This window comes from Chiloscyllium plagiosum, unplaced genomic scaffold, assembly GCF_037043375.1.
Source record: "Chiloscyllium plagiosum isolate Xiang-an unplaced genomic scaffold, Cpla_swu_hap1 HiC_scaffold_22, whole genome shotgun sequence".
Taxonomy (NCBI): Eukaryota; Metazoa; Chordata; class Chondrichthyes; order Orectolobiformes; family Hemiscylliidae; genus Chiloscyllium; species Chiloscyllium plagiosum.
The window spans coordinates 67,194,969-67,218,780 of NW_028270160.1; the positions used below are offsets into that span (position 1 = coordinate 67,194,969).

The 23,812-nt window shown below is 43.0% G+C and overlaps 1 protein-coding gene across 3 annotated transcripts in view; it reads right to left on the bottom strand.

Annotated features, from left to right (window-relative positions):
• ccar1 (cell division cycle and apoptosis regulator 1) overlaps positions 1 to 22,522 on the bottom strand; it is a 151,592-nt gene extending 129,070 nt beyond the window's left edge. Inside the window, exons 1-6 of one of the 3 annotated variants that reach the window (XM_043683130.2) lie at positions 22,444 to 22,522; positions 18,684 to 18,802; positions 17,633 to 17,796; positions 13,884 to 13,928; positions 2,646 to 2,678; positions 1,360 to 1,547 (exon numbers count right to left, since the gene is read on the bottom strand). In XM_043683130.2, the coding sequence (XP_043539065.1) occupies positions 1,360 to 1,547; positions 2,646 to 2,678; positions 13,884 to 13,928; positions 17,633 to 17,796; positions 18,684 to 18,753 (500 nt within the window). In that variant the 5' untranslated portion in view covers positions 18,754 to 18,802; positions 22,444 to 22,522. Of the gene's footprint in view, positions 1 to 1,359; positions 1,548 to 2,645; positions 2,679 to 13,883; positions 13,929 to 17,632; positions 17,797 to 17,982; positions 17,998 to 18,683; positions 18,803 to 22,443 lie in introns of those variants that run through there. The other 2 variants (XM_043683133.2, XR_015760974.1) reach the window with 2 other exon arrangements.
• Positions 22,523 to 23,812: the final 1,290 nt, after the last annotated feature.

The following is a 23,812-nucleotide window of genomic DNA, read 5'->3' on the forward strand; positions in this document are numbered from 1 at the left end:
GGCAGTCTCTCCCATCCTACATTTGGACTCAAGCTCTTTTGTCCATATTTAGACCAAGGCTGTAACAAGATCAGAAGCCAAGTGGTCCGAGTAGAACCTAAACTCAGCATCTCAAGCTGCTTATTCCTCCAAAAGTGTTTCTTTATAGCATCAGTCACACTCACTGTGACTCCAATAATTTACAATAGACTGAACTGGATTTACTTAATTTTGGATTTCATTGACTGGATCAAATCTATCCTATTTTTAGTGGACAGAACATAACTGGACAGAAGCATAACGTAGACGAACTGGAACCTTCCTGGGTCAGCTACTTGCACAACACATGTCTTCAGTAATAGAGCAGGATGTTGTCAGGGTCTATAATGATTGCGAACCAAGGCCCTTAGTTATTTTGTGATAATCACATGGACTTGAATTTGCTGAAGACGGGTAACTGTGATGCTGTGATCCCAAGAGGAAGGCGAATTAGTTCATTCACATGGCACACCTGACTGGAGACAGTTGCAAAAGCTTTAGCTTCATCTTTGCCCTCATTCAAGATTTGGTTATTAAAGCGTTCATTCCAACTGATGATTAGAATTGGTGAAAATACAGAGCTTTGATCCCATGCGTTATTGTTAAGAATTATTTATCTCTATCAATTGTTGAATGTCAGTGTCTTCTCCCCTGATCCTCAGCAGAAACTCCCAAAGGTGAAACTACAAGAAACTGAACAAAGACAGTATAGCATACACATTAATTAAGAGGTCTAATGCAATACTTGGCTTCATCATAAAGGAAGTGATATCACTATTATATAAAGATGTGATCTCCCAGTTGGAGTGGTGTCTCCACTTCAAAAATACACTGATTTTGGCAGGGCTGTGGTGCAGATCTGGGGAACAGTGTTACATTATGAGACTAGTTTACATCAAATAATCTTGCATTCCCTAAAAATAGAAAACTAAGGCCTGATCTTAATGTAGTACTTAAGATAAAGGATTCAACAGGATAGGTGGACAGAAATCATTTCTTCTCGTGGTGTTTGGTGTGAAGTGCATAGTGAACAAAGGAATGCAAATTTAAAGTTAGAGTAAGGTTACTCTCAGATAACGCCAGGAAGCCATTCTTCACACAAACACGAGTGGAAATCTAGAACTGTTTCTCTTGAAGAGGTGATGAAACTGACAGTCAACTGAATATTTTGAAATTGAAATTCACATTTTCCTTTGATAAGGGCATTAAGGGTTACAGAACCAAACCAAATGGAGTTAGGATATAAATAAATTATGATCTAATTGACCAGTGGATCAGGTTTAAACGACTAAATGACTTCCTCAAGTTTCTAATTTGTCAGGTTAAACATTAAACACAAACCTCAGCTGAAAGAAGACGTCTTCATCCACAAAACCAAATGTGTCGTGAAGCTTAGTTACTACTCCAGTGAAGACCCGTTGCTTCTGAGGTTGGGTCTGCTGTTGTGTAGCCCGCGGTGTTGGGTAAGACACGGTGATTTGAGCTGTTGTCTGTGGGGCATTGAGACTTGTGGGTAAAGCCACTGCTGGCTGAAAATAAAACAAGTACATGGAATAAGTGGTCACAGTTATAGACTCAAACCAACAGAAATGTTTTTGTAAAATTTAATGTTCAAAGAACATCATGCTCTGCGCATAACTCCACAAGTTATGACAAATACTGTTTAACATTCAGAGCAGTTGTCATCAAGGAAAAGGTTGCATACTGAATGAACCAATTTGCACGCAAGTGGGATTGATATATTACTTGTGACAATTATTCGCCTTGCAAAGTAACTTGCACTTGCAAATACCTTAGGGCTCATTAGGTAATTACACTTCACAGCATACAACAGTTGTCCAGTTTGGATGGTAAAACTTTTGACCACTAGTCTGTGCCAGTTCAGCAGTAATACCTCAGCAATAGACAATACTCGGTTAACAAGCAAAAATACAGTCAGCCTGGGAATACTGGCGCTCTGGCTGTAATGTGTAGGCATGTAGTGGTTGGGCCTAGACAGGTTCAGAGTTGGGCATGAATCCTCCCATTGCTCAATAGCCTGTCAATCCTTACTGTCAAGCAAGTACTTGAATTGGACAGTGGGAACATTAGTCAGTAAGAAACTTGGGAATCTTTCCCTGCTCTACCTACAAAAAGGGGAAAGTGCTGCACATTAAACAAAGACTACAAAACAAAAAGCAATAAATTAAAAAATGATGACACATCCCATGGATTTATCAATACAGCATTTTGATTTAAAATTTCTACATTCCTGAAAAAAGGAGGTTGAAACCAAAGAAGCTCACATTTGCAGGATAAGAATTTGAGGCTCAAATTCTTTAACATTATCAATAAACTTATTATTGATTATTGATTAATTGCATCATTAATTATCAACAATACAATCACGAGATTATTTCTGCAGAGTGATATACATTTTGTAGTATGTCAAATCATGAGGAACATATAAAGGAGGAGAAATTATTACTGTATCAGCTGTAGTCCATGGGCACCATTTCTATCAGAACTCAAATAAAGCACAAATCAGACAGGCAAGGTTGCAAAATCACACAAGCTATGAACAAAATAATTTCACTTGGGAATAAAGCCCAAAGCTCAGCTGTAACAAAAATAAGTTGAAAACTTACTTGGGGAAGTAAAGCTTGTGGAGGCTGCTGCAGCTGAAGAAAAGGAGAAAGTTAACGTTTACATTCAAATTCCTCAATGCTGAAGACTTCTAAATCATTCACATCAACCTCCAGACTCTGAAAATACAGTACTCCCTTGACCACCTATCAGAACTGACTCCACTTCAGTGGTCATGACTGAGTTCAGGAGCCAGTCAGATAGTCAAAGTGCACAATGCAACCTAGAACAATACAGCACAGAACAGGCCCTCGATGTTGCGCTGACCTGTGAACTATTCTCAACTCATCCCCTTATACTATCCCATCATCATCCATGTGCTTATCCAAGGATTGTTTAAATCTCACTAATGTGGCTGAATTAACTACATTGGCAGATAGGGCATTCCACGCCCTTACCACTCTCTGAGTAAAGAGCCTGCCTCTGACATCTGTCTTTAATCTATCACCCCTCAATTTGTAATTACACCCCTAAGTACAAGCTGACATCATCATCCCCTGAAAAAAGACTTTCATTGTCTACCCTATCTAATTCTCTGATCATCTTGTATGTCTCTATCAAATCCCCTCTTAGCCTTCTTCTTTCCAATGAGAACAGACCCAAGTCTCTCAGCCATTCATCGTAAGACCTTCCCTCCAGTCAGCAACATCATGGTAAGTTTCCTATGCACCTTTTCCAACGCTTCCGCATCCTTCCCGAAATATGGTGACCAGAACTGTACAGGATATTCCCAAGTGTGGCCGCACTAGTGTTTTGTATAGTTGCAGCATGATATTGCAACACCGGAACTCAATCCCTCTACCAATGAAATCTAACACACCGTATGCCTTCTTAACAGTGCTATCAACCTGGTTGGCAACTTTCATGAATCTATGTACATGGACTCCAAGATCCCCCTGCACATCCACACTACAAGAATCTTTCCATTGACCCAGTACTCCACCTTCCTGTTATTCTTCCCAAAGTGCATCGCCTCACATTTAACTACATTGAACTCCATTTGCCACCTCTCAGCCCAATTCTGCAGTTTATCCAAGTGCCCCTGCAACCTGTAACCTTCTTCCAAACTGTCCACTACTCCACCGTCTTTAGTGTCATCTGCAAATTTACTAATCCATCCATCTATGCCTGTGTCTAAGTCACTTATAAAGATTACAAACAGCAGTGGTCCCAAAACAGATCCTTGTGTCACACCACTAGTAGCCGGACTCCAAGCTGAATATTTTTCATCAACCACCACTCACTGCCTTCTTTCAGAAAGCCAGTTTCTAATCCAAACTGCTAAATTACCCTCAATCCCATGTATTTTCTCCAACAGCTACTATGTGGAACCTTATCAAAGGCTTTACTGAAGTCCATGCATACCAGGTCAACTGCCCTACCCTCATCTGCTTGCTTGGTCACCTTCTCAAAAAACTCAATGAGGTTTGTGAGACACGACCTGCCCTTGACGAAACTATCTGAAATCAAATTGTTGCTTGCTAGATGATTATAAATCTTACCTCTTATAATCCTTCCCAAAATCTTTCCTACAACAGAAGTAAGGCTCACTGGTCTATAATGACCTGGGTCATCTCTACTGCCCTTCTTGAACAAGGGCACAACATTTGCAATCCTCCAGTCCTCAGGTCCTAAACGTGTAGACAATGATGACTCAAATATCAAAGCCAAAGGTTCTGCTATCTCTCCCCTAGCTTCGCAAAGAATCCTCGGATAAATCCCATCCAGCTCAGGGGTCTTGTTTACTTTCCTGTTCGTAACTAACCTCGATCCTTTCTAGTCTAATATTTCATATTTCATTTTTCTCCTCTACAATATTCTCCTTTTCCTGGGTGAAAGCCGATGAGAAATGCTTTCTCTCCACTCTCCACAGGGTCCACACTCAACTTCCCACTTCTGTCACTGACTGGGCCTATTCATCGTTTTATTCACCCTAGTCATCCTTTTATCCCTCACATACCTATAAGCAGCTTTAGGGTTCTCCTTTATTCTATTTGCTAAAGACTGCTCAGGTCCTCTCTTTGCTCTTCTTAACTCTCTCTTTAAACCCTTCCTAGCTGATCTGTAATTCTCCATTGCCTCATCTGAACCATCTTGTCTCGTCAACACATAAGCCTCCTTCTTCCGATTAACAAGAGATGCAATTTCTGTAGTAAACCACGGTTCCCTTACCTTATCACTTCCTCCCTGCCTGACAGGGACATACCTATCAAGGACACGCAATATCTGTTCCTCAAACTAGCTCCACATTTCCATTGTCTGCATCCCCTGCATTTTGCTACCCCATTCTATGCATCCTAATTCTTGCCTAATCGGATTATAATTACCCTTGCCCCATCGATAACTCCTGATCTGTGACATGTACCTACCCCTTTCCATTGCTAAACTAAACATAACTAAATTATGGTAACTCTCTCCAAAGTGCTCACCCACAACTAAATCAAACAACTGGCCTGGTTCATTACCAAGCACAAGATCAAGTGTGGCATCTCTTCTTGTTGGCTCTTCGACATAGTGTCAGGAAACCCTCCTGCATACATTGGACAAAAACTGATCCATCCGATGTACGAGAGTTATAGCATTTCTAGTCAATGTTGAGATAGTTAAAGTCCCCCATAATGACCACCCTGTTCCTTTCACTCCTGTCCAGAATAATTTTGCCTATCCTCTCTTCCACCTCACTGGAACTCTGCGGAGGCCTATAAAAAACTCCAAGCAGTGTGACCTCTCCTCTCTTGTTTCTAACCTCAGCCCACACTACCCCAGTAGATGAGTTCTCATCAAAAGTTCTCTCAGCCACCATTATACTATCCTTGACTAACAAGGCCACACCTCCCCCTCTTTTATCGCCTTGCCTGTTCTTAATGAAAGAACTAAACCCTGGAACCTACAACACCCATTCCTCACCCTGCTCTATCCATGTCTCCGAAATGGCCACAATATCGAAGTCCCAGGTACCTATCCATGCTGCAAGCTCACCTACCTTATTCCGGATACTTCTGGCGTTGAAGTAAACCAGCTTGCTGTCAGCCAACACATTCCTGTGACCGTGAAATCTTGTCCCTGTCCTCCCTACTCTCATCCTTCTGTGCACTGCAGATGATACGAAGATTGGTGGAGTTGTGGATAGTGAGGAGGGCTGTTGTCGCCTGCAAAGGCACTTAGATATGATGCAGAGCTGGGCTGAGGAGTGGCAGATGGAGTTCAACCCTGTCAAGTGTGAGGTTGTCCATTTTGGAAAGACAAATAAGAATGTGGAATACAGGGTTAACGGTAGGGTTCTTAGTAAGGTGGAGGAGGAAAGGGATCTTGGGGTCTATGTTCATACATCTTTGAAAGTTGCCACTCAGGTGGATAGAGCTTGTAAGAAGGCCTATGGTGTATTAGCGTTCATTAGCAGAGGGATTGAATTCAAGAGTCGTGAGGTGATGTTGCAGCTGTACAGGACCTTGGTAAGGCCACATTTGGAGTACTGTGTGCAGTTCTGGTCGCCTCATTTTAGGAAGGATGTGGAAGCTTTGGAGAGGTTGCAGAGGAGATTTACCAGGATATTGCCTGGAATGGAGAATAGGTCGTACGAAGATAGGTTGAGAGTGCTAGGCTTTTTCTCATTGGAACGGAGAAGGATGAGGGGTGACTTGATAGAGGTTTATAAGATGATCAGGGGAATAGATAGAATAGACAGTCAGAGACTTTTTCCCCGGGTACAACAGAGTGTTTCAAGGGGACATAAATTTAAGGTGAAGGGTGGAAGGTATAGGGGGGATGTCAGGGATAGGTTCTTTACCCAGAGAGTGGTGGGGGCATTGAATGCGCTGCCTGTGGGAGTGGCAGAGTCAGAATCATTGGTGACCTTTAAGCGGCAATTGGATAGGTACATGGATGGGTGCTTAAGCTAGGACAAATGTTCGGCACAACATCGTGGGCCGAAGGGCCTGTTCTGTGTTGTATTGTTCTATGGTCTATGTTCTATGCAACTACACCTCACGTTCCCATCCCCCTGCTGAGCTAATTTTAAATGAAATCAGGCCAAATATAGATATCTTAAAACCCAGAAAAAGGTGAATGCCAAAGTATCAGCAGACCTAGTAAAATTTACAACAAAAAGTTGCTGAGGAAACCCAGCAGGTCTGGCAGCACCTACATAGAATAGATAGAACATTACAGCACAGTACAGGCCCTTTGGCCTTCGATGTTGCGCCAACCTATGAAACCAATCAGAAGGCCATCTAACCTACACTATTCCATTTTCATCCATATGTTTATCCAGCGACCATTTAAATGCCCTTAAAATTGGCAAGTTTACTACTGTTGTAGGCAGTGCGTTCCATGCCCCTACTACTGAGTAAAGAAACTGCCTCTGACATCATTCCTCAATTTAAAGCTATGTCCCCTCGTGCTGAGAAATCTGTAAGAGAAATCATAGTTCATGTGTTAGGTCCAGTGAGTCTTCTTCACAACTGGACCTAAGGTTCTGAGGAAGGCTCACCAGACCCAAAATGATAATTCTGATTTCTCTTCATAGATGTTGCCAGATCTGCAGACCTTTTCCAGCAACTTCTGTTTTTGTTGCCAATTTACAGCATTCAAATGTAAAATTTAAACCTGGATTACAAGGCTATGGGCCAAGTGCTGGGAAGAGGAAATGACTAGTGCTGACAGAATAGACAAAAGGGCTTCTTTCTGTACTCCAAAGATACTATAACCCTACAACTGATCAGAGTCAAAGACATGCACAGATCGGGACCAGACCCTTTGGTCCAACTTTTCCATGCCTACTCGATACCTAAATTAATAGAGACCTTTTGTAAGCATTTAGTGCATATCCCTCTAAACTCTTCCTAATCATATACCCTTTCAGATGCCTTTTAAATTTTGTAGTTGCATCAGCATCCATCACTTCCCTTGGCAGGTGATTCCATACACGCACCACTTTCTGCATGAAAAGGTTGCCCCTTAGGTCCTTCTAAAATTTTTTTCCCCTCTCACTATCAACTTATGCCCTCTAGTTCTGGACTCCCTCACCCTGGGGAAAAGACCTTGACCATTCACCCTATCCATGCCCCTCATAATTTTATATAAGGTCAACCTTCAGCCTCTGATGCTCTAGGGAAAATAGTCCAGCTTATTCAGCCATTTCCTTTACAGATAGTTCTGCTATAATGTGATGGTTGCATTCTTGTGCAAGCCTGTGTATAGTAAAATTGCACTTCAGAAACAGCGCTTAAAGTGTTGGTGATGCAATCATGTTATAGCCAACACACATTTAAAACATTCACGCTTTAGAAAGTGCCACCAATTTGTTAGTCGCGTTAATGAAACTGGCGTTACTGCAGAACGATGTGTAGCTCAAATCCTTCAACCTGGCAACATCGTTGTAAATTTTTTCTGAATCCTTTCAAGTTTCACAACATTGTCCCTATAGCAAAGAGACCAGAACTGCACACAATAATCCAAAAGTACCAATGTCCTGTACAGCTGCAACATGACCTCCCAACTCCTGTACTCAATGCAATGACCAAGCACATCAATACCTTCTTCACTACCATGTCTCCCAACAACTCCATTTTCAAAGAGCTATGAATCTGTATTCCAAAATCATTTAAGACCTGTTCACAATAAGGACCGCTGGAAATATCTAGACATTACTCCCTTTACATGCATGGATTGAATCACATCAGACTTGAAAAATGTGATGCTGGAAAAACAAAGCAGGCCAGGCAGCATCCGAGGAGCAGGAGAATCGACGTTTCGGGCATAAGTCCTTCTTCAGGAATGAGGCTGGTGTGCCAGGTGGGCTGAGATAAAAGGTAGGGGGAGGGAATTTGGGGGAGGGGCACTGGGAATACGATAGGTTGAAGGAGGTGAGGGTGAGGGTGATAGGTCAGAGAGGGGGTGGGGGCGGAGAGGTCGGGAAGACGACTGCAGGTCAAGAGGGCGTGCTGAATCTGGGGGTTGGGACTGAGATAAGGTGGGGGGAGGGGAAATGAGGAAGCTGGAGAAATCTACATTCATCCCATGTGGTTGGAGGGTTCCTAGGCGGAAGGTGAGGCGCTCTTCCTCCAGGCGTCATGTAGTCAGGGTCTGGCGATGGAGGAGGCCAAGGACCTGCATGCCCTTGGGAGAGTGGCAGGGGGAGTTAAAGTGTTCAGCAACGGGACGGTTGGGTTGGTTGGTGCGGCTGTCCCAGAGGTATTCCCTGAAACGTTCCGCAAGTAGACGGCCTGTCTCCCCAACGTAAAGGAGACCACATCGGGTGCATCGGATACAGTAAATGATGAGTGTGGAGGTGCAGGTGAATTTGCGACGGAGAAGGATCCATTGGGGCCTTGGAGGGAGGTGAGGAGGAGAGGTGTGGGCGCAAGTTTTGCACTTCTTGTGGTTGCAGGGGAAGGTGCCAGGAGTGGAGGTTGAGTTGGTGGGGGGTGTGGACCTGATGAGGGAGTCGCGAAGGGAGTGGTCTCTCCAGAACACTGATAGGGGTGGGGAGTGAAATATATCCCTGGTGGTGGGGTCTGTTTGGAAGTAGCGGAAATGACGGAGGATGATACGATATATCCAGAGGTTGGTGGGGTGGAAGCTAAGGACCAGTGGGGTTCTGTCCTGGTGGCGATTGGAGGGGTGGGGTTCAAGGGCAGAGGTGCGGGAAGTGGAGGAGATGTGGTGGAGAGCATCGTCGACCACGTCGGAGGAGAAATTGCGGTCTTTGAAGAAGGAGGCCATCTGGGTTGTTCGGTATTGGAATTGGTCCTCCTGGGAGCAGATGCGGCAGAGGCGAAGGAATTGGGAATATGGGATGGCGTTTTTACAGGGGGCAGGGTGGGAGGAGGTGTAATCTAGGTAGCTGTGGGAGTCGGTCGGTTTGTAGTAAATGTCTGTGTTGAGTCGGTCGCCCAAGATAGAAATGGAGGGGTCTAGGAAGGGGAGGGAGGAGTCTGAGACAGTCTAGGTAAATTTGAGGTCGGGGTGGAAGGTGTTAGTAAAGTGGATGAACTGTTCAACCTCCTCGTGGGAGCCCGAGGTAGTGCCAATACAATCATCGATGTAGCGGAGCAAAAGGTGGGGGGTGGTGCCAGTGTAGCTGCGGAAGATGGACTGTTCCACATATCCAACAAAGAGGCAGGCATAGCTGGGGCCCATGCGGTTTGGAGCAAGTGGGAGGATTGGAAGGAGAAGTTGTTAAGAGTGAGGACCAGTTCAGTCAGTCGAAGGAGGGTGTCAATGGAAGGGTACTGGTTGGGTCGGCGGGAAAGGAAGAAGCAGAGGGTTTGGAGGCCTTCATGATGGGGGATGGAAGTGTATTGGGACTGGATGTCCATCGTGAAGATAAGGCATTGGGGAAGTGAAAATCATGGAGCAGATGGAGGGCGTGGGTGGTGTCCCGAAAGTAGGTGGGGAGTTCTTGGACTAAGGGGGACAGGACAGTGTCGAGGTATGCAGAGATGAGTTCGGTGGGGCAGGAGCAGGCTGAGACAATGGGTCGGCCGGGGCAGTCAGGTTTGTGGAATTTGGGCAGGAGGTAGAAACAGGCGGTGTGGGGTTGTGGGACTATGAGGTTGGAGGCGGTGGATGGGAGATCAGTCATTTGAGGTGCAAATATGCAACATCGTTTAAGAGGAGCTGATTCAGGTACAATCAAGATATATTCCCAAGAAAGACAAAAATAGAGCATAAAAATCAAGAGGTCCCTATATTACAAAAAAGATAAAATAAGCTGAAGATGAGATTGACTATAGACAGTTCACAGGAGAACTGAAAACCCAAATAGGGAAGCAAACAACAAGTACTGAAGGGGGATTTACCAGAGACCAAGATATTATATGAATATTTTGCTTAGAGTCATTCAGTCCTACTGCACAGGAACAGGCCTTTTGGTCCAAACTGGCACATGCCGACCAAAACATCCATCCATGCTAACCCCATTTTTCTGCACTTGGCCCATATCCTTTTACATCTTTCCTATCCAGGCATTTATCCAAATGCCTTTTAAATGTTGTTCATGTACCCATTTGTGTAATGAGTACAGATCCAACAATCTCAAGACATTTGGCATCATCAAGGTCAAAGCAGTCTGCTTGATTATAAGTGGTGCTATTGACTTCCCTCACCAATTCACAGTGGCAGGTGCACTATAAAAACTCACAAAGGGTCCTTTAACAGCACTTTCCCAATCTGCAACCTCCACCACCTTGAAGAGGCAGCACATTTATGGTAACACCAGGATTTGCAAGGTTCTCTCCACGTCACTAATCATCTGTCCTGGAACTATAATCACCATTCCTTCACTGCTGCTGGGTCAAAAGCATGAACTTCAGTTATTCAAGAAAGCAGCTCATTACTATTTTCTTGAGGTCAATCAGGATTGGGCAATAGATGCTGGCCTCGGCAGATATTTCCTCATCCCAAGAAAGAGTAGAAAAAAGGGTAGCTCTTCATTGATCTGCATAAATTTTGTTAAAAATAAAAGATGCACCTAGACCTAAGTGCGCAAAAACGTTTTTAAATGGTAGGGCGGCACGGTGGCACAGTTGCCTCACAGCGCCAGAGACCCGGGTTCAATTCCCACCTCAGGCGATTGACTGTGTGGAGTTTGCACGTTCTCCCAGTGTCTGCGTGGGTTTCCTCTGGGTGCTCCGGTTTTCTCCCATAGTCCAAAGATGTGCAGGTCAAGTGAATTGGCCACGCTAAATTGCCAATAGTGTTAGGTATAGGGGTAAATAGGGGTAAATGTAAGGGTATTGGTGGGTTGTGCTTCGGCAGGTCGGTGTGGACTTGTTGGGCCGAAGGGCCTGTTTCCACACTGTAATGTAATCTAATCTAATGTAATCTAATCTAATCTACCCACCTCAACCACTTCCACTGGCAGCTCATCCCATATGCACACCACCCTATGTGTAAAAACGTTGTCTGTCAGCTTCCCTTTTAACCTTTCCCCTTTAACCTTAAACTGATACCCTCTAGTTCTTGATTCTCAACCTTGGGAAAAAGACTGAATGCATTCACCCTATCCAAACCTCTCATAATCTTATACACTTCTATAAGATCCCCTCTTGGTCTCCTACGCTCTAAAGAAAAAGAGTCCAATCTTGTCCAATCATTCCCTATAACTCAGACCTTTGAGTCCCAGCAACAACCTTGTAAATATCTTCTGCACTCTTTCCGGTTTAATAACAGTCTTCCAAAAGCAAGGTAACCAAAACTGAACACAATACTCCAAGTGCAGCCTCACCAACATCCTACATAACTGCAACATAACCTCCCAACTTTGATACTCAATGACCAGTGTGCCAAAAGCCTTCTTCACTGCCCTGTCTACCTGTGACTCCACCTTCAGAGAACTGTGAATCTGAACTCCAAGGTCCCTCTGTTCCACTATACACCTTAAGGCCCTACCATTCACCAAGAAACTCCCTTCTTGATTTGACTTTCCAAAATGCAAGACCTCACACTTATCTATATTAAACTCTATTTGCCATTTCTTGGCCCAATTTCCCAGCTGATCAAGGTCCTGCTGAAGTTTCTGACAACCTTCCTCACTGTCCACGATACTGCTATTTTAGCATCATCTGCAAATTTACTAACCATGCCTTGGACATTCTCATCCAAATCATTGATATAAATAACAAACAGCAACGGGCCCAGGACTGACCCGAGGTACTTCACGAGTCACAGGCCTCCAGTCTGACAAGCATCCTCCCACTATTACCCTCTGCCTCCTACCATGAAGCCAATTGAGTGTCCAGCTTGCCACCTCCCCTTGGATTCCATCCAATCTAATTTTCCAGAGCAGCCTCCCATGTTGAAACTTATCAAAGGCCTTACTAAAGTCCGTATAGACGTCTACCACCTTCATCAACCTTCCTGGTCACTTTATCAAAGAACTCAAACAAATTTATGAAGCATGATTTCCCATAGACAAAGCCATGCTGTCCATTCCTTGTCTTTCCAAATGCATTTATATTTTATCTCAGAATCTTCTCAAGTAACTTACCTACCACAGACATTAGCCTTACTGGTCTGCAGTTCCTTCTTGAATAAGGGCACAACATTTGCTATTCTCCAGTCTTCTGGGACCTCATGCGTGGCTAATGATAATGCAAATATATCAGCCAGGGCCCCTGCAATTTCTTCACTAGCCTCTTGCCACGTTTGTGGATATATCTGGTCAGGACCATATAACTGCGATATGGACGGCCCCCAAGATATGACCACTACCTTTCGCTAATTCTGAAGTGTTCATGTCTCCATGGTAAACATTGAGGACCTCACTGATCTCTTGTAGAACTTCTTTCAAGTCACATTCTTGAGATAACTTAACAGTTTACTTTGAAAAGTGACATCTCAGCTCAGACAATGTACTAAAGGTGTGAGGTTAGAGTCTGCCTGTATCCCAAACTTTAATGCATTGTCTGAGCTGAGATGTCCTTTTTTCAAATAAAACCTGAAGTTATCGCAAGAATGTGATTGAGGGTAGTTCTGGGATTTATGTATTAATGAACAGAATGCTGCAACCCATCTGAAAAGATGAAAGACTTAACAGCAATCTAGGTTTGTTCAATATATCATTTCAGGTGCATAACACTGTGATGTTTTGATATAAATTGTGTCTTATGATCCTACTCCACAGCTACCTGATGAAGGAGCAGCGCCCCGAATGCGAGTACTTGCAAATAAACCTGCTGGACTATGACTTAGTGTTATATGATTTTTATACTTTGCCCACCCCAGTCCAACACCAGCACCTCCACATCATGGATAAGGTGGATAGTCAGTGTTTTTCATAGCTGGAAACGTCAAATATTAGGGCTGTAGGTTTAAGATTAAAAGGGAAAATTTAAGAGATGTGTAAGACTTTTTTTTGTACACAGAGGGTAGTAGGTTCTGGGAACATGCAGCCAGGGCAGATGGTAGAAACAGTTAATTCAGCAACATTTAAGAGGAATTTAGACAAATACATGAACAGACAGGGAATAGAGGGATACAGATCATATCATACACATTTTATGAGCACTTTATGAATAGAAAATATTTATAATTCACAACTGTTTATCAATTTTCACAAATTATTAAATCAACAAGAATGCTCAGGTAAAACTTAATTGCAAAGCAAGGTCAATCGCAGTAAATAAGGACATCTGTATAACGGCAATCTGTATAACATTAATCTGTATAACATTAATAACGGCAATCTGCTCCACTCACTCCAGCCAAACTTTTCTCAAAAGCAAAATGGCACAAACCTGTTGCTGCACACTGTAAATGGTCTGCTGGGGCTGCTGGTATTGCTGGAAAACAAATTGACAACATTGTGAAAATCAAAAAGCAATGGAATCATTTCTATTCGCTGCTGTCTCTTCACACAGAAATGATCAAGGAAATTAAAGCCAAAGAAAACCTCTCCTGACAGAGTTATTCTGAGCAAAATGATCCCTCAGGCAACATCCTTGTAATTCTTTTCTGAACTCTTTCAAGTTTCACAACATCCCCTGGCATCATGGTAGCCCAACAACACAATAAAACAGCAGCTAATGAACTTGAAAGACCCTATACAGACAACATGCAAAACTAATGTCATTTACAAAATACTGTGCAAGAACTGTAACAAACACTACATTGGACAAACAGGCAGAAAACTAGCCTCCAGGATACATGAACATCAACTAACCACAAAACAACATGACACTCTCTCACTAGTATCCTTACATTCAGATGAGGAAGGTCACCACTTCATTTGGGACAACACATCCATCCTAGGACAAGCCAAACAGAGTCAAGCACGAGAATTCCTAGAAGCATGGCATTCCAACCAGAACTCTATCAACAAACACATTAACTTCGACCCAATCTACCACCCACTGAGAAAAAGAACAGGAAATGACATCAACAACCCAAAAGAAACCCAAACATATAAATAAAAAGCAGGAATCATCAGCAGTGGAGGCTCACAGAAGATGTTACCTAGTATGGTGACAAAACGTCTGAAAATGAACCTTCCAGCTCAGCGAGCAAACCTACATACATGGAAAGTGTGCTACAAAGGTTTCACAGACAGATTCCTGAGATAGCAGGGTAGACTATGAAGAGAAATTGAATCAGCCAGGACTATATTTACTGTTATTTCAAAAAATGAGGTGTGATCTCAGAAACCTATAAAGCTCTAACAGTACGAGACAGGGTAAAGGCAGCAAGTATGTTCTCGATGACTACAGAGTCCAGGACTAGGGTCCCAACTTAAGGTTTTAGGACTACGATGAGTAAATATTTCTACACCCAGAGAGTCGTCAGCTCTGCCAAAAACAACAGTTGAGATCAAACATTGAACATTTTCAAAGATTTAGACGTAGCTTTTGGAGAAAAGGGCTTAAAGGGCATGCAGTAAAAGCGTGAACAGCATATAGAGTAAGATGATAAGCCATGACCATATAAAAATATGCAGCATGGTCAAAGGGCTGAATGGCCTACTCCTGATCCCATTTTCTATGTTTCTACGTTTGTACGATTGGGTTGGGAAGTCTTGAACTCAGAGGCATTATCTAAACAAAAAGCCAAATCTTTCAGGGGTGAAGTTAACAAACACTTCTACAAACAATGGTCGAAACTTCAACTCTTCTGAAATTAGCAATTAATGATGGATCAACATTCATTTAAAATTTGATTTTAAAGGGCACAGGTCAATGGTATGTCAGGTTGGGCTGTTGGCTAGCCATGAACTCACCAAATAGCAGAACATACTTAAGGAGCCAAACGGTCTTCTCTTGTCCCAATATTCCTTCTCCAAAGACTCCACAAATAACAGAAGTCAAGAAGTGTGGACTGCAGCAGTTCAAGGAGGTAGCTCACCACCACCTTCTCAAGGGCAACTAGGGACAGTCAATAAAAAGTAGTGGCAAGCCAGCAATGTCCACGTCCCATTCGTGAATGTTTAAAAAATACAAATTCAGCTTGCCGTGAGCACTTTGTCATGAAACTCCTGGAATTCAGCACTCTCAGCATTGGACCTGACCCCAAAGGCAGAGCAAAGCACCTCAACAGGAAAAGATGGTAATGTTGGTGATTGTCACCAAGTACAAAAGTGAGAAATACAGCAATACAGATTATGGAGCAGAAACATAGATCAGAAACAAGGACATTATATATAACCCATTTCACTAATATTTGAGACTTTACACAAGATCCCGAAGTAATTAACATAATGTGGCAATAAAGGCAGAAATGCTTTCACTAATTGTAAACCTACAGTAAAATCTCAACATTTAATACCGTGAGATTTAGCATAAAAGCCTCATTCCTGATGAAGGGCTTATGCCCGAAACGTTGATTCTCCTGCTCCTCTGAAGCTGCCTAACCTGTTGTGCTTTTCCAGCACCACACTCTCGACTGTGAGATTTAGCATACAATTCCAATTCACTTATTCAATTCACCACCTCATATCTCTCACTCATCACTTCCAGTGACAGGACACCACCATCAGCAATGTTCCCTGTCATTTTTCTGTGGTGTGTGCAGGCGAGTTGCTCACCTGAGCAGCTGCATATGTTTGATAATTTAAATTATCTGCAGCCCATGAGATTATTTCTTTAAACAAAAAATGAAGAATACAGTTTCAGTGAGCATACTTTCTCCCTATAAATTATGTACTAGGAGGTAATGTCACACTTCCTGCTACACTGTGCCCCTTGATTTATGAGTACATTTACCTAACTACATCTCAATGGCTCATTCTTCCCAGAATTCTCTCACCCTTCGTCCACCACTGCTCACTTTAGTGATTCCAACCAAAAATAAGCTAAATAAAAATATAACCAAAAAGAAGTCTCAGCCAGCAGTAATTGTACCACCCACCTGATGGAGGAGGAGTAGCGCTCTGAAAGTTAGTGCTTCCAAATAAACCTGATGGACTATAACCTGATGTTGTGGGATTTTTAACTTTGTACACCTTCTTCTGGAAAGGGTAATCTACTCATCTCCCTCTTGCAATGTAGTTATATAAGCAACACAACAACCTAAAAATACTGTAAGTTTCTGACTATACTAACATGTGATGTCTACAGTTTCTAATCTAATTAGTGGGCGGCACGGTGGTGAGCACTGCTGCCTCACAGCGCCAGAGACCCGGGTTCAATTCCCGCCTCAGGCGACTGACTGCGTGGAGTTTGCACGTTCTCCCCATGTATGCGTGGGTTTCCTCCGGGTGCTCCGGTTTCCTCCCACAGTCCAAAGATGTGCAGGCCAGGTGAATTGGCCATGCTAAATTGCCCGTAGTGTTAGGTAAGGGGTAAATGTAGGGGCATGGGTGGGTTGCGCTTCGGCGGGTCGGTGTGGACTTGTTGGGCTGAAGGGCCTGTTTCCACACTGTAATGTAATCTAATCTAATCTAATCCATCGAACAAGGTGAAGCTGGTAATTAGATTCGTTACTTGCGCGATTATTTATACAATCACTGAATTGTTATGGCACATGAGGCCATTTGGCTGGCTTCCTCCAGCGTAGAAAGAGGTCATTTGGCCTGCAGCGGTTCTCTGAAAAGGACCCCACCCAAACCCATCCCCTCACCCTATCCCCATAACTCCACACCCGTGGGCACTATAGGCAATTTAGCATGGCAAATCCTTCTAACCTGCGCATCTTTAATTCAGAGAAGAAACTCTTAATCTTTTCTTCAAGCACTGGTACCATTAAAACATTCAGATTTTGAGATGCACTCCTGGATTCCCTGATTCACAATGACAAACATTGGTTTTAAAGCTACATTTGCCAGTACGCCTCTGATCTACAATACAATTCACTGTATTAAAAATAAATCCATGATTAAAAAATGCCAGAATTCATACCCATTGGTTAATTAGGCAGCTGAAATTTTATCAGTTGGATTAACCAATAGGATTACAGAACAACATAACTGTATCATGTCTAAACTGCATTGATCAAAGGAGAGCACAGGATCTCTCTGCATATCTGTTCATGACACTAAGAGAGTGGTCAAGCATACCTGCTGCAATGCAACAGCTGCTGCCTGCTGTTGTAAGGCTGCTGACTGGGTAAGCTGATAGCCTGAAGGTGTTTGGGTGGTGAGGCCAGCCGCAGCCAGAGCTGGCTGTTGGGTATACATAGCTGGAGAGGCACCTAGCAGCGATGGCTGAACACCAAGGGCACCTGATGGAGACAATAAATTCATACATGACAGCAATGGTAAGGCTTTGTCCAGCAGTTTTACCAAGATCATAGCTGAATCAGGATGAAATAGCATGTGTGATCATGTGAATAAGAAGGCATCATTTAAAAGCAATATACTGCAGATGTTGATAATTTGAATTAGAAGAAAATGCTGGAAATACTCACCTGGTCAGGCACCACCTGTGGATAGGAAACAGTACATGTTTCACCCTTATTCTCTTTCCACAGACGCTGATAGACTTACTGAGAACTTCCAGCATTTAGTGCTTTTCTTTAACAAGCTTGTTAGCAGACACAATTCCCGAGATACACACAACAGGTCAAAACCTCTGATCTGCGATTAGGGGATAGGACATATAACTGAAGATGTGCATGAGGTCCTGAAATGCTGACCTCTGTTTCAACTTGTAAGGTCAATTTCCCCACTCTTTGGGACCCTCTGAAATATGCGTTTATTTTAAATTGTTCGTGGGATATGCCCATTGCTAGCTTGATCAGCATTCACTGACCTCCTCTAAATACTCAAGAAGGCAGTGGTGAGCTGTATTCTTGAACTGCTACAGTTCTTGTAGTGTAACAAATGCCATAGAAGGGGCGGTGTCCTGTTCACCTCAACTGAGAAAACTGGGATCAGTAGACCTGCTAGAAATGCACAGCAGTGTCCAACTGGGGGAAGTTGAGTGCAGTGGCAATTTGAAAACCACTGCCACTGCCCTGAAAATTTCAGCCCACATTTGTTTTGGGTTCTGAAGGTGACCTGGTGCTCAGATGACAATTGTGCACTGTCTGGGACTGAACACATACTGCTCAGCTTAAGAGAGAGATATGATTACACAGAATAAACAGCAGTACTGAGAAAGACTGACCTGGCTGTGTAACAGCAGCAGAAAATTGGGTGGTCCATGGGGGATTCTTCTGTCCTCCAAACTGAGCCATTCTTTCAAAATCAACAGCCTCACACTTATCAAGTTCAAGTTGTCTAGGACTTAAAAACGTACATGGCAAAGATTAATGTCTAACTATATTCATATTAAATAATCATTAACACTTCCTAGCATTTACAATGCAAACGAAACTGCTGTCAAAGTTCAATCTTTTCAGAATGGTTTGAATGGGTGACCTTTACAACTGAGTATAATGATCTCTGCCGAAATAGGGGCGGTAAGGTTGTGAAGGGGAATGTTGTCCAGTCGGAGGCAGAATGTGGCCAAGGCTGTAATGGTCAATCAAGAATAAATGTGTTCAATTATCACGCTATTAGTTTTCACTTCATAGAAAAGAAATAAAAATCACAACAGAATAATGTAATTAAAAGTGAAGTTGAGAGTTTAATATGGTGTGCAGTAGTTGTATCCCCATGAATGTTCAAGTCCCAATTGACCCAGAGCTGTGTCATAACATGAAAAGATTGAGTAAAAATAATATTTTATAAAAGGCACTGGAGAAAATGAGATGAAGAGAAATAAAATTCTTAAGAGTCAATACTTTCCACACAAGGCTATCAGAATAAATACATAAAGTAATGTATTCATTTTCCAAACGCTCTAAGTTTTGCTTTCGGATTTAAACATTGCAATAGGTAATCATTATTGAGAGGAAGAAATTGGCTTTGTCTGAGGTGCTCAGTTGTAATAGGGCTCTGGATTGTGGCGGCGTGGCATGAGATTTTGATAGTATGGCTGATGGTAACCCTGCCAGGTGAAAGTCAAAATCTGAACCTTTGGCACCAACCGAGGGTGAGTTATAATCTTCAGACGTACTGCTTCTTGCATAAAACATAACTACCAGAAATAAAGTGCTGCAATAACCCATCTGGTCGGACAGCAACTACAGAGAGAGTCCAATGTGACTTTTCTTTGGAATTGAAGAGAAGTGGAACCAAAAGGGAGTGGCACAGTCAGCAGATGAGCAGTGGCAGACACTTTAGCAGATACATTATTGCACTCAGCAAAAATGAATTCCGATCAAAAGGTACTTAAGAATGATGAACAATCGAGGTTATTAAAGGTGATCAAAGAGTGTGTTCATTCAAAAAGTAAGGCATACAAAGCACCAAAAACTAGTGATAGGCCAGAGGATTGGAAATGCTTTAGGCAACAAAATTACTTTAGGAATCAGATGACCACAAATTTGATGAGAAAGGAGAAAATTGATTATGCAAGTAAATTGGCAAGAAACGTAAAAGTAAACAGCCAAGAGTTTCCACAGTAGATTAAAAAGAAAGTGTAGCTAAAGTATGGGACCCGGGGGGATGTAAGTGCAGAACTGCTAATTGGCAGATAACTTAAAGGTATGTTTTACAACAGTCTTCATGATGGAGGACATTATAAACATTCTAAAGCAAACAGATAACAAGGTGCTAATGGGAGGAAATATTTCAAAGTCTCTGTCATGACAAAGTATCAGATAAACTAATGGGACAAAAGGCAGACAAGTTCCCAGGATCTGATGGCCTCCATCCAAGGGTTTTAAAGAAAGTGGCTGTAGTTGATCAAAATATTGCAGAACTCACTAGACTTCAGGAGGGTTCCAGAGCATTGGAAAATCAAAGTAATGCCCCTATTTAAGAGAGGAAAGTACAAAATAGAAAATTATCGGGCAGTTAGCTTAATATATATCACTCAGAAAACACTAGGGTGCATTAAGGAAGAAATAGCAGAATACTTAGAAAACAATTGAATAGAGTCAACATAGCTTTGTGAAAGGGAAATCTGTTTGACAAATTTTCTGGGGTTCTTTGAGAATACAAGTAGAGTTAATAACTGGTCTTCTTCAGGTTGGAAAGATGTTAGTGACATGGATCAGTCATCAAGCCACAATTTATTTACTACCCATATTAATAACCTGGAGAAAGGAGTAGTGTAATGTATCCAAATTTACTATTGGTATGTTGTGATGTGGGCACAACGAATATACAGTTTAATAAGTGTGAGATTTCGCACTTTGGTAGGAAGAATCACAAAGCAGTCTATTTAATAGGTATGAACTCCAAAACAGTACAAAATAGTAGGATCTAGGTAATTTTGTATATGAAACACAAAATGTCATCTTGCAAGCACAGCAAGTCATTAAGGTGACAAATGGAATTTTGACGTTACTAGGCAGTAGTGATGAAAAATACGCAAGTCTTGTTACAAGTGACACCTGGAATACTGTATACAGTTTGGTTCCAGTATTTAACAATGAATATTATATTGTAAGCAATTGAAAAGAAACAATTAGGCTGATCCCTGGGAAGAAGAGGTTGACTTTATAAAAATAGCTAAAAGGTCAGGCCTCTATTCATTAAGATTTTAAAGAATTAAATATTCAAGATTCCAAGATGGTTTGACAGGATAGATGTTTTCACCAGTGGAAAACATCGCAATTTGATGGCACAGTTACAGAATAAATGAACACTTGTTTAAAACTGCGACAAAAAGTAATCTCTTCTCCAAAGGATCTGAATGTGTGGAATTCTCTATCCAAATGTTGTGGACACTAGATGCAAAAAATATTAAAAGACAAGATCAATTTTTTAAAAAATTATCAGGGAGTTGAGGGCTACGATGAGGAGCCGATACAAATGAGGAGTTGCGGTCTGAAACAGATCAACCATGATATGGAGCAGACTTGAGTGAAAAAATAGTCTGAATGTGTTCCTATTTCTTATGATTGTAAGGAAATAACAAATCACAGGTAAATAGCAGAATCAAGGTCAGCTCAAACTGTAAGCAAGAATCTGAAATAAGATAGACATTGGGATAAAGAACATTAAAAAGGAAGGACAGAGTTCACTGTCTGAAATAAGTGAACTCAATACTGAGTAGAAAAGGCTGCAAAATTATCCCAAAAATGAGGCACTGTTTCTCCAAAACACTGTCGTGGACTTCTCTATGCATGTCTTTCCTGTAAGTCATTGCCAAACCCTTTGCCTTTTGGCGTAGAACATCTCTGAACTCCAACCTTATAACTTTTCATTTCAACTGCTACAGACCCCCTAATTTCAACAGAAATCCATCACATCTTTTTCGTCTCAATTTTCACCAAGCCTCAATCAGGCCCCAAGGTAAACACGATGCCACTACCCACCCGCCAATCACCCCCCCACCCCAAAGACCCAATCCAAGAAAATACATTGTCCCTGCCTCCTGGGTAAACAGCTACCCACTTCCACCACACTAGACCAAACACGTTATCCGCGGACCCTTGGGGGGGGAGGTTCTCCAGCCAATCATTGTTTCTGTCCCCCCCCCCCCTCCTTCCCATTACATCTCTAATTCCCCACCCTCTACCTCCCCTCCTCCCTTTAGAGTTAACACTCGGTCTTTTCTCTTTCCTCCGAGATTAAACAGCTCTCAAGCACCTCCACCCTCCCTCCCCCAATAAACACATCTCTACATCCCTCAAAATCACCGCCGCCGCCGGTACACCTTCTTCCTCCCCACCACTGCGTCCGAGTAAATATCCCTCGTCCTCCCCGCCCGGGGGCAAACATCCCTGTCTCTCTCTCTCTCTCTCTTTCCCCAAGCCCTTGGGTAAACAGCCCAGGCCGGTGAGGCCTCTTCCCTCGGGCTCTGTGTTAATGCTTTAAATCGGGACGGAGGGCAACTTCGGGCTGAAAAGCAGAAAAAGTCAGGAACGTACTGACAACCCAGCCATCCCAGAAGGATGTGGCGGCGGAAATACCCACCGAACCGAGATGAACGAAGAGGCCGACAGAAAAGCCACAACAACAATACTCACCGGTGTGTGGTGGGGGTGAGGGTGGGGGGGAAACAGGAGGGAGCGTCTAACAACGTCAACACGCCGCTGCCTACGTACGCACGTACGTCAACACGTTGTGGGAATGTTCAACTCGGTCGTCCACGTTGAGTGAGGCGTCGGAAAGGGCGTTGATCAAATTGGTGATGTTTAGCAACCCCGTAGTGACCCCCTGCACCAAAAACCCTGCAGTGAGGCGTCCCCCAGTTCCGAAACCCCAGAATGACCCACCCGCGAGTCCCCAAATATCAGTGATCCTCCCTCCCCAATGCCTCTCAAACCCGAGAGTGATCTGCTCACCAGACATTAAAGCCCAGAATGATATCGCCTCTCTCCAAACCTCCTCCACAAAGTCCCCAGATCATACAGTGATTTCTCCCCTCCCTCAACGCAAGGCTCCAAATCCCAGAATGGCTTCACTCCAGCACAGTTCCCAATCCCCAAATCCAAGAGAGACCCCACCATAGTCCCCAATGCCCCAAATAATTTCCCAAATGCTGAAGTGGTAGCTCCCCCCACCCATTCCTCAAATCCTGGAGTGATCCCCAAGATACCAAGCATGAGATTGCAAGATCTCTCCATATTCCAGAGTGATTTCCCCACTCTCACATCCCTAAATAATGGAATGATCACTGCGTGCAGTCCCAAACCCTGAGTGATTCCCATTACCCCACACCCCATTCACAAACCCTGGACTGATCTGCTTCACCTCTCACCATCCACAAACAGTGGAGCAGTGACCCCCTCCCAGTCCCAAATATCCCAGAGTGATCCCTTTGTGAGAAACAAAGCTCACTCACTTCAATAATTGCAGTCCAAGACAAAAATCTGAATCAGCAGTGTCCTTTATTTTACAATTGCAAGTGGGTGTAATGTCCACAAGGCAGGGACAAAAACACACCAAATTCAATAAACTCTCGAAATTTATATAATTTGGGTCCCTACATATTTTTTCTTATTTCATTGTTCCCCCCCATTTACATCATTCACTTCCCTAAGACTGATCCCACCACCCCTGCTTATCCGGCCTTGTCCGTGATAGAATGCTTATCTCTGGCCTCATAAGGTCGTTTGGCATCATCCCACTGCAGGACATCGTTAGGCATATTCTTTCCATCTCGGCCTTTCCGGAGGCCACTCTGATCTTTATGACCTCTTTAATTAGGGTTTGTTCCTGTGTCTCCATACAAAGTGGGAAACATGTTTGTACAGGCCTAACTTCATCCCCTCACAACACCTTTAGGATCATCAG